Consider the following 13,636-nt stretch of genomic DNA (forward strand, 5'->3'; position numbering starts at 1 on the left):
CATTTCAGAGCAAGCTTTTGTTCTGTGAAAGAGTTTGTCCCTTCATTGAGAACCCTCCTCACTAAATACTGACAGAGAAGTAACAGTGTTATTTTGTTTCTCTATTTGCTAACTATCAGTGTTTGTTCATTTTACTTTGTTACATGTTATCACATTAGTAATGCATACTTACTCTATATTAGTAAACCCAAGTTTCATAGAAAGCCACCAAGCTGACATTTAGATAGCGTGTAACAACAAAAAGAAAGAAGATACAACCTGGCCTGCTGCTGGTTGAAAATGCACTCCATCAAAGCACGTAATGGCAGGTCCAGGAGGGCTGTAGGAGCCATTGTAGTTTTGGACTCCAGCTTTTTGTGAAACTTGTGGTAACAGTACATGACGGTGACATGGCCCTTTCCCTGTGGACATTCACAGATGACACCACAAGAGTGCCTCTTGGAGATGAAGGAGGATACATCAATGCCAGTTTCATCAGGATCCCGGTGGGGACGCAGGAATTCGTGTACATTGCCTGCCAGGGGCCTTTGCCCACCACCGTGGGGGATTTCTGGCAGATGGTTTGGGAGCAGAACTCCACAGTGATAGCGATGATGACGCAGGAGGTGGAAGGAGAAAAGATCAAATGCCAGCGGTACTGGCCGAGCATCCTCGGCACAACAACCATGGCCAACGAGAGGCTGCGCCTGGCCCTCCTGACAATGCAGCAGCTGAAGGGCTTTGTGGTGCGGGTGATGGCCCTGGAGGATATTCAGGTCAGTCACTCGTAAGCCCTATCTCCTCTTCAGAAAGCAGGCCTGCACGCTGTCTGTGACGTGGGAGCAGTTCGTCTACTAGCTTTTTGTTTTTGTGAGACCAGGTCTCATGTAGCTAGGGCTGGCCCAGAGTCACCATATAGCTACAGCAACCTGGAAGTCCTGATCCCCCTGCTTCTTCCTCTTGGGTACTGGGATTACAGGAGTGTGCGATCCTGTAAAACCACACCCAGCATCCAGTAGTTTTAAGTGTGGTCCTCTTATAGTTACCTCTGGTAGATGCTGTATCAGAACAAATCATGGGGCTTCTGACATGATCATCAGTCTGTGCTTAGGAATAAATAGCACAAAACAGTTCCTAAGCTGTAATTACACAGAAACTTCTACCACTACTACTCCTCTACTACTACTGCTACTACTGCTACTACTACGACTACTACTACTACTATCTTTGTTTTTTCAGGACAAGGTTTCTCTGTGTGACCCTGGCTGTCCTGAAACTCACTCTGTAGACCAGGGTAGGCTGGCCTTGAACTCAAGAGACCTGCTTCTGCCTCCCAAGTGCTGGAGTTAAAGGCGTGTGCCAGCACACCTGACAAAACCTGCTTTGTCTAACACCTACAAGGTCCAGCATCTAAGCAGACTAATTCAAGCTGTTAAAAAGTCTGTGGCTAACAAACATGTCTTGTGAAGGCAGCTTACGTATTCCGAGGGTGTGCACAGTTGTGTCACATCAGCTGGCATTTACGTGCTTCTGTCCACACATGTCAAACACTCTGGATAAAGTCAGTGCATGTTAGCTAGTGATCGTCTCTTCAGTGTTTGTTTTTGTGTGTGTACATATGTGTTCATGTGTGCGCACAGATGTGTAGGTCAGTCTGTAGGTTTGAATCTTCCTCTGTGGCTCTCCCTCCCGTGAGAAAGACTCGCTGAACAGGGAGCTGTCAGAGTGAGTGCTCTGGCTGGCCCTGAAGCCCCAGGAATTCTCCTGCCTCCACCCCGCCCCCCCCAGCACTGGGGTTAAAGGGCAATCCTGATGCCCAGCTTTTCCTGTGGATGCTGGGGATCCAGACTCAGAGTCTCATGCTCATGTGACAGCATTGTGTACCCACTGAGCTTTCCTTAGCTTTTCTAGAAAAAAAATTAAAAGTATACTGATTCACTTCTGTTGGCATCGTGTAACCGTTTTGTGATAATTTCCTTTATAGTTTATTATTTACAAAGTGTTTGCAGTTTTAGTCTTTTATGAAGCCTAAACATTTTAATTGACACATAAAAATTGTTCATGTTCCTAGGCACCAACCACCATGTGATGTTTCAATCCACAGGAGCTTATCCATTGCCCAGATGAGCTTATACCCATTGCTCAGATGAGCTTAGCTGCTCAGTGCTCCCCAAGTGACTTGGTCATGTATCATCATACAGGTGGTAATAGAAGTCAAACCCTGGAGTAGAACCCAAGTCCAGCATTTTAACATCAGGCAAGAATGGGGTTCCGTACCCCAGGGAGCTTGCTGCCTATGTGTGGGTGCTGGTGTTAAAAGTGCTGCTGAGGAAAGGAAACAGAAAGATATGATTGCTGGATACTGAGGTGCAGGCTGTGGGTTCAGGGAGTCAGGAAGCCTAAGAGGCTGCATTTAAGGAAAACAGAAGCAGATAATAAAGCCACAGAGGATCTTATCTCTTCCACTTTTTTTCTTTTGATCTGATCCAGTATACCACCCAAATTCGAAAGATGGAAATAATGCCAAAAGGACCTGACTTAGGGACAAGGTGACATTGTAACTCACTGTTTTACACGTTCAGACAGGGGAGGTGCGACATATTTCTCATCTGAATTTCACTGCCTGGCCAGACCACGATACGCCGTCACATCCAGAGGACCTCCTCACGTTCATCTCCTACATGAGACATATCCGTAGGTCGGGCCCGGTCATCACACACTGTAGTGCTGGCATTGGACGATCAGGAACCCTCATTTGCATAGACGTGGTCCTAGGGCTAATCAGCCAAGATCTCGAAGTAAGTACAAGATTTGACCAACTGTTCAGTGACGTGGCTGTTTAGATGTGTAATAAGGCTCTGCGGGCTCTGTTTTTACCTCACAGCTTCTCTGTGAGATCAAGTCAGTACTGTTGCCATGACTACAGGAAATTACAAAATACCAAAGTCCAAAAGACAGTCCACTTTATAAAAGAAAAATATTGGGCTTTGTCCTTGTCACCTATGGATAAGAAATGAATATTTTTGTTTGAAAATTAATGTTAATCTATTATTCTAAGTAGTTACTCTTAATTTTTAAATATTTTAAAAAATCACTAAAGCAAGTAACAGTGTAATCTTACTTTGACTCTAAATTAGTATGAACCCTCCTTAATTGCCAAAATATCTTGCATTTAACTATATATACACCAATTAAAACCACTGTCTCTTGAGGGGTTTCAGATGAAGCAGTTGTACCCAGTGTTTGATACTATTATGAACTATGATAATTGGAGTGGGGCAGACCCAACAGTCCATTGTGCCCTCGTTTCAGACTGTTAAGCGTCAGCTAAATTATAAGGTTATAGAATCCTCTTCTGGACAGCACTGTGTGAGGAATATTGCTTACGTTAACTTTTAGTTAAGAAATTAGCTAAATTTCAGAGGAGGAGAACTTGTACTAAAGATTTTCAAACGCAGTAGACTCTAATTCTTAGAAACAGTACATCATAAAAAGTCAGTTGAAGAAGTCATTGCGTACTGGAGAGTTTGCAGAGCGCTGAGGAGGGGCGGGGTGGAGACCCCATGGGAGCGCCTTCACAGCGCCCCGGCCGTGTCTGATGCTCTGCTCTGTGCCCTGGCAGTTCGACATCTCTGACCTGGTGCGCTGCATGAGACTACAGAGGCACGGCATGGTGCAGACCGAGGTGAGGAGGACTTTGTTCTATGACTAACTGTTTAAGAGTTGTTCTTACACTTGTATTCTCTCTGTCTTTTCTCTCTGAGACGATCTTGCTATGGCCCAGGCTGGAACCGAGGGCTCGAACGTCCTCTCGCCTCAGCTTTCAAGGAACCGGAGGATCGAGGAAAGCCCCAGCCTTTGCCCAGTGTTCTCTTTTTGAAGGTTTCCTTCCCCGTTATGATGTAAAACCAACATCTCTTGTCATACAGGACCTTTCTTTAGCTTGAGGACTAATTCAGAAAATCAGTATTTTAGACTATCATTTTAGATGCCACCCTTAATTTTTTTTTTTTTTTTTTTTAATGGAAAACAGGACAGGAGCTGGGGAGATTAGCCCCTCAGTGAAGTTCTTTTCCTGACCGCGTGAGGTCCTGGGTTTGAGCCTCAGAAGCTACATGAAAATCCAGGCACAGGCTGGGAGGGCACATTTCTAAATCTATGAGCTCCAGCCAGTGAGAGACCTTGGAGGGAGGGAGGGAGGGAGGGAGGGAGGGAGGGGAAGACACCTAGGAAACAACAACCAAGGCTCCTCACCCATGTGCACATACACACATGGTGTGGGGGTGGAGGTGGGGGTTGGGGGAGAGGGAGAAAGAAGAAACGCAGTGTCCCCACTTAGCTGCTCACAGAGAGAGGACATGTTGGAGGCTCAGAGTGCGAGTCGTGCGAACACTTCCTGTTCAGCCCGGGGAGGCTGAGGACTGCAGGGCACTGGCCCGGAGCTCCCACAGCTGTAACTGTCGTGTTCATCCCTCTTTCCTAAAACTGAACGTGGATGGCATCACCCGACTCCAGCTGAAGCACGGTCACAGGAAACGCACTGTTCTAAGATTAGCCTAGCATTGCTAAGTCTTTCCGCCTTCCTTCCTCCTATCTATAAATCTACCGTGAGGTAGATTTAAAACAATAATTTTCACTTGTCTCCAGAGTCACATTTATCTGCCATTTATCGCCCATTGGCGGCTTTAACTTGGCCACTTTTCCAGTCACGCTGAGTTTTGATTCAGATCGAGGCTCCATAAACATTCAGCTGATTTGCAGCCGCTGTCTCTAGCTAAGGAAGCCGGGCTGATGTGTATAAGTGGTCTTCTTCTTGCCGGAATGTTCTTTCAGACATTTGAGATCTGTGCACCAGGAGTTTCTCCCAGTGCCTAGGGCTTATCATTGAGTCAGACAAACCCTGCCACAGAGTCCGAGACCCTCCATGGGGCGCTGAGAATGACAGGCCCACATGCAGCTCTGAAAGTGATAAGCACTTGAGAGGAGTGAAGGAAGCCAGCCCGCCTGGGAACTCAACTCAAAACACAGGGACACCAAGAGGAATACAACTCCAGCCAGGCCTAGTGCCTCATGCCTCGGAGTCTGAGGCCATCTTGGCCTATATAGTGAGTTCGAGGCCAACCAGTGTTCAGTCCTTTGTCCACAGGTGAGCCCCTGGGGTTCCAGGGGACAGTCCCAAACACGGGATCACATACGTGAATCACAAACAAGAAAGATATGAACAAGAGAGAGGGACTTCTAGGGAGGAGGAGGAGGTAACAAGGGTGTGGTTGTAAGAATGGTTGGGGAGGGGACAAAAGAAGAATCAGAGCGCGTTGTGTGCATGGATAAAATTGTAGAAGAATACATCTAATACAAAAGACGTAACATTTGAGCTGAGATCTGGGGAGTCCTCGGCAGAGTCCGCTGCCTTCAGGGTGAATGAGCCCATCTGGTGTGGTGTGACTGGGCTGGAGAAAGCTGGGAGGAACTGAGACCAGATGGGAGGCCAGATGGGCTTGTCATTTCCTGAGTGAGAGGCCAGCTGTCACAGGCCTGTAGCCTGGAGTGACGAGACTACGCTCATTTTTTTTTTTTTTTAAGATTTATTTATTTTATGTATGTGAGTACATGGTCTTCAGACACACCAGAAGAGGGTGTCGGATCCCATTACAGATGGTTGTGAGCCACCATGTGGTTGCTGGGAATTGAACTCAGGACCTCTGGAAGAGCAGTCAGGGCTCTTAACCGCTGAGCCATCTCTCCAGCCCTGACTATGCTCATTTTAAATGATTGTTTTAGCGTTGTATTAGAATAGGAGCTCCTCTGTGGAGAGACACACAGGATTCAAGGCCGGGAGGGAGTTACTAGGTAAGCAAGATGACTGCCTACAAAGCGGTGACAATGGAGAGACTCGGGAAGGGACTTCCCATGGTAGGCAGTGTGAGAGAAGTCTATGTGAGCATGGCGGTACATGAAAGCTGAAACCGAGATGCACAACAGGAAGCCCGAAGGCAGCTAACGTCCCGTCTCCCGGTAAGCTGCTGATGTCATAGTCTGCACGGACTTCTCACTCACATACATGAGTGCAGCAGCCGTAACTGAGTTACTTTCCATTTAATAGACTGCAGGGTTCAAGATCTGCTGGAGCCGCGCTCACAGGCAGCTGTGAGCCACCGTGTGGCTACCAGGAACCACCCTGATGTGCAGTAAGAGCGGCCTGCGTGCCCTTAACTGCTGAGCCATCTCCCCAGCCCATTTGATTTCTTCCCATTTATTTTCAGATTCATTAATCCTCTGTCAGATTAAAAAGACCCTCAGATCCCAATATCGTCAGCTTAGAATTAAGTTTACCGTAACGACTCATTTACCAACGCCCATTTACTTTATTTTATATTAAAAATTTGAAAGAGAAATTGTTTTATATTTAAATAATACCTAAAAGATTACATATTAATTTTTGTTTCTATATTTTTTTACTCTGAAATACTTAAAGAAATCTGTTTTAGTAGATAGGTGGCTTTTAAACTTTTTCACATTTTAAAACAAGATGGGGTCAGTAAAACTAGAGAAATCTAGGTTTCGGAGATTGGGGATTTAGCTCAGTAATGGAGCGCTTGCCTAGCAAGCCCGCAGCCCTGGGTTTGGCCCCCAGCACCAAAAAACAAGATCAGGGAGAGGGAGAGGCTTCTTAGGAAATGTATACGATCCACGCTCACTGTCCACGTAACCCCTTGGCTCTTCCTTCCTCTCACCAGTTTTCTTGTTTATAGTTTCCATGGCACTGCACAGTTCTTCTGCACACTGACCCTTACATTCAGCATTTAGACAGAAAGCTCCTATTTCTCAAGCACCTACTGCGTATGAAGTTAAGTCATTCGAGTAACTCTCCTGTCTCCCGTCCTCCCCACAGGGTCAGTATGTCTTTTGCTATCAAGTTGTCCTCTACGTCCTGACTCACCTCCAGGCGGAAGAACAGAAGGCACAGCCAGGGCTCCTACAGTGACGCAGCGCAGCCTCTGAAGGTTCCTCCTCCCCTCGCCTCCAGCCGACGCCTGCTCTCCACTCCACGAGAGCAGCAAGGCCAAGCCGCACCGCCATGTTTAGTCCCTCGCGCTTGAAGGACAAGCGTTCCCGTCAGATACGAACGTCAAGATGCTGTGTTTTTACAGCCGCTTTGACCTCCGATGGTTATGAAAACTCCTTTATCATGGACCGGACAAGCAGGTCTTAGGACAGCATTCAATCATAGTTGATGTCGTTATAAAGACACACTGAGTCTATTTTTAATGTACCAAATCCTGTTTATAGCAAAATTTTTCCAGTATTTTAATAAAGTAGATTTATTTTATAGGGGGATACTTGAAGCCAGTATTTAAGCTTTTAATGACAGTAATATTGGCATAGAAGAGAAACTAGCAATGTTTACTGTATCCGTTTCTAATGTTTACTATATATAATTTCCTGTAATATATTTATATACTTTTCACGAACATGGAGTTATCAGATACCGTTTGTACCTGTGTCATCTCACTTTGTAAATAAAACTACACCTTAAAACATAGGCAACCAACTCAGACATCATCAGTGTTCCATGACTAACGGCCGTCCCCCATTTAGTCAAGTCAGAGTAAACTTGACCAAAGGTAAAGTAACAGGTACGTCCGAAGCCCTGAGGGATATTAACAAAGGCTGGCATGGAGTCATCATCTGACTTGCTTCCCCTACCTTTGAGTGGCATCACACTCCCAGCCTCCCTGTCAGATGTTCATGATCCACAGACAACCAAGGCACAGTCAGCGATAGGGATCTGCTCCCTGGGGGTTGATTTTTGTGGAGCGGGAAGGATGAGGCTCGTGCTCCAAGATGGTTGGCAGTGATTCTCTGAGCACCTTGTAGGCAGATGTCACCAAATCCTGACTCAGGCCCCACCCCAGCCCTGCCCCATTCTAACACCCAGGTCTCCTGCACGTCTCCCAGCCTGCTCCACCTCTAAGCCATGTCTGATCGTACAAGTACAGCTGTTACTGGGATTCTTACCTGAGGAGGTTAGGCTCCGAAAGCTACACACAACCCATGCGGTGCCTCTCACTTCCTCCCTAACAGGGAACAGATTTGCCTAGTGGCCCTGCCTCAGAATTGGCTTCAAAAACCATCCTCACCTGGTTCCTAATCCGAAGCCTGTTTGTAGGCTAAGTTGTAACCACACCATCATTGTTAGGTGGGGGAAGGAGGAAGGGAGGTTTATTGGTATCAGAGGATGCCTGGGCCTCAGAGGGCCAGGAGCCAGCACAGCTGGGGGCCATTAGCCTGCATAACCCAGTGAAGACAACACTGGAGGAGACTTTTCTAGAAAGAATGTAGCAAGAATGTAGCCAGGAAATAAATGGAAACTGGGAAGAAGATACCAGTTGAGGTTTCTGGCTGAGTCCAATCTGGGCCCCAGTTCCACCCCGTGGAATGGCAGGGTCACGATGGTTTAAAGCGCCAGGAACTCGGATGCCAAGTCGTGACCTAAGACAGCCCTGTCCTTTCTGTGTTCTGGAAACATCGGCCAAAGCATACAGTGGTTCAAACACTGATTGATTCTAGATCATATATACACCAGTTCTGGGAAGCAAACAGCCCAGCAGTATCTCTCTGTCTCCCCACCTCTCCGTATTCCCTCTGTCTTTAAGGACCCAGGCTGGGGGCTGCTCTGAATGACAAGTAGCTCTCCAGGTCGTCCTCGGAAAAGCACAGGTGTCCACACATCCCATCACCACCATGCGGTCCATCAGGGAGAACAGAACAGGTGACCTGAGACACAGCTGCTCCCTGAGGCAACTCTGCTGTAGAAAGGGAGGCCCCGTGATAAAGAAAGGTCTTAGAAAACTGAAGTAGATTATGTCATAACATAAACGCTGGAGAGGACAAAACGTGGAGAAAATGGAAGTCGTGCAGTGTTGGTAGGGAGAGAAATTGGTGCAGCCACTGAGAGGAAGTAGGGTGTTTCCTCAAACATCTCCACTTGGGATATGCACACCACCAAAAGAAATGCCTGCACACCGGTGTTTACTGTAGCTCCCGACAGTCAGAATAGCTGTGCTCGAGAACCACTACAAGTGCCCCTCAGCAGATCCATGGATTTTGTTAAGTATGTATACACGTGTGTGTGTGTGTGTGTATGTGTGTGTGTGTGTATCATTCAGCTATCAAGACCGAAATCTGCCACTGTCAGGAAGATGAATATAACCAGAGACACCCTTTCAAAGAAAGAAAGACAAGTTCTCTCTCACATGTAGAAATACAAGGAAAAGACCTGAGAGGTATTCATTACTGGGGTAGGGAGGAGTTTGGGGTGCGGGGTGAGGATGGGAGGGGATTGCCTGGATATGACCAATGCTGGCATGAATTCCACTCACATGAATGAACATGTGTGTTCATTTTAACCGAGTGGCACTGTATAGGGTCACGAGAGCTGCAGAATGAGAACCAGGCATTGTGGCTTACACTTGTAATCCAGGCACCAAGTCAGGATTGCCGTGGGTTCAGGGCCAACCCAGGCTACAGAGTTCCAAGGCAGCTTCGTGAGGCCTGCATCTGACTTTGGTAGACAGGCCTGGTAGAGATGCTTCGAAACCGTCATGATGAGCAAGAGAGAACTGGGTACTGAGGAGAGGTGGTTTTCAGTGTTGTCCGGAGAGAGCCTGCCCGATCTTCTGGTTTAGAGATGAACCGTTATTAAAAAGTGGCAAGACAAAGCCAGGAAACTCAGAGCAGCTTGCAGAGGCTGCTTCAGTCACAAGACAGGGTTTCTGGCTGTCTTGGAACTCACTCTGTAGACCAGGCTGGCCTCACAGAGATCTGCCTGCCTCTGTCCCCCGAGGGCTAGCACTAAAGGTATGCACCACCACTGCCCAGCTTCAAGGTACCTTCTTAGGATGGGGACGTGTTTGACAAATAATGGGGTTAACCTCCAGAAAACTTGAAGACAATAAAAATGTAATGTACCAATTTGTTTGTATTTTAGTGCAGATATCCAAAAGGCACCCAAGCATGCTGACCCAAAACAGGACATCTGTTCTCTTACCTTAAAGAAGCAAGTTCAGAATGTGAAGGTGACTTGTGATGTGTCTGTCATGGGTCGCCAGGGGCGGGGATTGGGGGAGAATTTGGCTGACGTAGCTGACTAAACCAATACTCCCTCCCTCCCTCAATTCTCTATCTCTGTCCCTCTAGAAGTTTGGTTGTTCAAAGAGAATGACCTCTGCCAGTAGAGGTCAAGGGTATGTGAGTTGGTGAGTTCGCCTTCCAGAATCTACAAACAAGCTCAAACAGGCCTTCCCCGGGTTCGTCTGTCTAGGTCAGAAATGCCAGCTGCTGCTTTATGGAAGACCCTGGCCTTTCTTCACGGTTGGAAACGGTTGCATCAGTTCCTGATTCGGTCCGAGCTCACAGTATCCTAGATATTTGCATGGGAAACAACCAGCACTGAGCAGACAGTGCCCTTCCTTCCCACCCATCGCCAGGGCCATGCCAAGCTCCATCCATGCTGTGCCACATTGGCCCTCTGGTCCCACCTCTGAGTGCCATGTGAGGCCCCGCTTTTAGTAGCCTGTGCGTGGTTGCATCAACCACAATGCATTTAGACCTTTGGAGTCCTAGTTTGCTTTCTATCTCTGTGATAAAGACCATGACCAAAAGCATTTTGAGGAGAGGGTTTGTTTGGCTTGCCCACTCAGGTCACACTCCATCACCAAGGGACATCAGGGCAGGGACGGTGGAGGAACACTACCACTCCCCATAGCCTACTCAGTTCACTTAACTCCACTGCCCAGGGGTGGCACAGCCCTCAGAGTTGGGTAGGCCCTCCCACACCAGTCAAGGAAATGTCTCCTACAGACTTGCTAACGGCCAGTCTAATGGAGGCATCTTCTCAGATGATGTGCCCTCTTTCCAGATGACCCCAGTTTGTATCGAGTTGAAAAAACCTACTCAGCCTGCCAAGTCTTACCCTTTGTTCTAAGAACCTCCAATGTCCCTGCACGCAGCCTGGTGTCACGGGGAGTCAGATGCAGTCTTCAGATGTTTGGGATGACTGGTGGTTCTGTCTTTAACAGCAGCCTCTCACATGCTCCCCTGCCTGGGGATGTCCCAGGCAGCGAGCACTGACAGTATTGCTACTCCTGAACAGGGTTCTTTCCATGGAAAGAGAAACATGGAAAAACTTCCTCATGGTCCTTTAACTCTCTCAGAGATTTTCCCTTTGGACCACAGCTCTCCTGCCCATGTCCTGCTTCTGTCTGCCTCCTTTAGGCTATGGACTCCCAAGAGAAGGAACCTGCTCTACTCTCTGCTCTCTGCTCTCTGCTCTCTGCTCTCTGCTCTCTGCTCTGCTCTGCTCTCTGCTCTGTGCTCTCTGCTCTGCTGTCTGCTCTGCTCTCTGCTCTCTGCTCTCTGTGCTCTGCTCTGCTCTGCTCTCTGCTCTCTGCTCTGTTCTCTGCTCTCTGCTCTGCTCTCTGCTCTGCTCTCTGCTCTCTGCTCTCTGCTCTGCTCTGTGCTGCTCTGCTCTCTGCTCTGCTTTCTGCTCTTTGCGCTTCTCTGCTCTGCTCTGCTCTCTGCTCTGCTCTCTGCTCTGCTCTCTGCTCTGCTTTCTGTGCTCTGCTCTGCTCTCTCTGCTGTGCTCTGCTCTCTGCTCTCTGCTCTGCTCTGCTCTCTGCTCTCTGCTCTGCTTTGCCCTCTCTGCTCTCTGCTCTGCTCTCCTCTCTCTGCTCGTCCTGTGAGGCCAAACATGGCCGACCAGCTTCAATCTGAACATTTATCAAGTGGAAAAGCAACAAAGGTCCCCATGCAGTAAAGCAACGACTAGGAACTAGCAATCATGTCACAAACGTGAGTATTTATTACTCTAAATCTGGAGGGGTCTGCCCACACTGCCACGGAAATAGTCTGGATTGGAAAACTGTCTTAGTAATCCCTGAAGTCATACTCACCCAAAAGATACAAGACAAATAGGTAAAACATTTAACCCCAGATTACTCTCCTACATTACAAAAATTTACAAATGCAAAAATGTCCAAAATTAAGTCAGGGTCCCGACAAGGTACACATTGCATAGAGGACTGGATATGTGGTTCCGTGGCGGGATGCTTACCTGTATATTTGAGGCCTTGGGTTTAGACCCTACCACCACTAAGTAGATAAAATAAATAAAATGTATAGATGAGGTTATGGGATAAAGGAAACAGTTCAATGTGCATAGAAGAGATAAATGGGGGGCTGGAGAGATGGCTCAGTGGTTAAGAGTACTGATTGCTCTTCCAGAGGTCCTAAGTTCAATTCCCAGCAACCACATGGTGGCTCACAACCATCTGTAATGGGATGTGATGCCCTCTTCTGGTGTGTCTGAAGACACTACAAGGCACTCATATGAATAAAATAAATAAATCTTTTTAAAAAAGAGAGAGATAAATGGTTGAATATATGATGATGTGATAATTAACCTACACAATGTCCCAGAAGTTCACTGGACGGCCACCCTGGCACACACAGTGACCAACATGAGATCCCATCTCAAACCAGGCAGAAGGCAAGGACCAACACCTAAGGCTGTTCTCTGACCTCCACATGAATGCCATGACATGTGTGGCCCCCTAACACAGGCATACACACAGAACAAAAGAAATAAGAACAGATTTTAAAAATAGAATTCTAACACACTGCACCAAGAATGAGTTTTTTAAAAAAACCCAATGGGGATAGCCACCCACATATTGCATTCATAGAGGAAGCAAAAGAGCATTCGGGAAACTGTCTTTAATGGTGTCAGGATAGAGAGGGGGCAGATTTTTACTCCCTGCCAGGTACCACCTACCACGTGACAATTACCCACCGGTGAGAGCCGGAAGTCCCAAAACAATTGAAAAGGCACTGCACAAATTCTCTACAGAGGAGGATAGGATAACCTATAACCTACAGAAAAATTAACGTCCCAGTTTCCGGCCTTCACGATATTTTCTAAAAGACTGATGAAGCCAAAGTGTACGAGAAATAAAGCTCTCAACAGTCAAAGACGTGAAAGTCAAGAGCTGAGAGAACGGTGGCAGTGCCCAGGACAGGGGTACAGTCGATTCCAAAGGAAAAGGAAACCCACCAACAACAATGACTCATACTGCCCTTTCGAGGACCAGAGAGGCTGAGAGGCCAGAGGATTTTTGAAAGCTTAAAGCCACCATGGGCTACACTGTGAAACCCTGTCTTCAAAAAAGGCAATAGAAAAACAAAGCATTAAAAGAGAAAAGGCAGGATAAACACACGGAGAAGTTAAGTGACCATAAAAGTGTTCTAGTTGGTAATTCTGAGATCATAATTTTAATGAGATGTTCTCTCAAGTCAAAACGAAGAGAAATCACTTCTTAAGACTGGTGGGAGTGAAGCACAACACCCTTCTGAGGCAGAACAGTCTGTCCGGGATTCTGAGGAGCTGTGGGCCCACCCACTGGAGCGGCAGGAAGGAGCGAGCCTACTGGGACACGGAGTAAGGGCCAGGGTTTCACAGCAGCCCTGAGCTGGAAGGTATCTGAAGACTAAGAAAGATGCCTTCAATAAATTACAGTCCTATATTATGCAACACTTGGACTCAGCCACTGTTCTAAAGAATGAGGTAGGTAACACAGAAGTGTAAAAGGGTTCTGAG

At 47.2% G+C, this 13,636-nt stretch overlaps 1 protein-coding gene across 1 annotated transcript in view; it reads left to right on the plus strand.

Moving 5' to 3' along the window:
• Ptpn13 (protein tyrosine phosphatase non-receptor type 13) overlaps positions 1-7,525 on the plus strand; it is a 174,322-nt gene extending 166,797 nt beyond the window's left edge. Inside the window, exons 45-48 of the mRNA XM_032916433.1 lie at positions 418-755; positions 2,562-2,777; positions 3,602-3,664; positions 6,872-7,525. Of these exons, the coding sequence (XP_032772324.1) occupies positions 418-755; positions 2,562-2,777; positions 3,602-3,664; positions 6,872-6,964 (710 nt within the window). The 3' untranslated portion in view covers positions 6,965-7,525. The remainder of the gene's footprint in view (positions 1-417; positions 756-2,561; positions 2,778-3,601; positions 3,665-6,871) is intronic.
• The last annotated feature ends 6,111 nt before the right edge of the window (positions 7,526-13,636 follow it).

Source organism: Rattus rattus, chromosome 11 (assembly GCF_011064425.1).
Source record: "Rattus rattus isolate New Zealand chromosome 11, Rrattus_CSIRO_v1, whole genome shotgun sequence".
Lineage (NCBI taxonomy): Eukaryota > Metazoa > Chordata > Mammalia > Rodentia > Muridae > Rattus > Rattus rattus.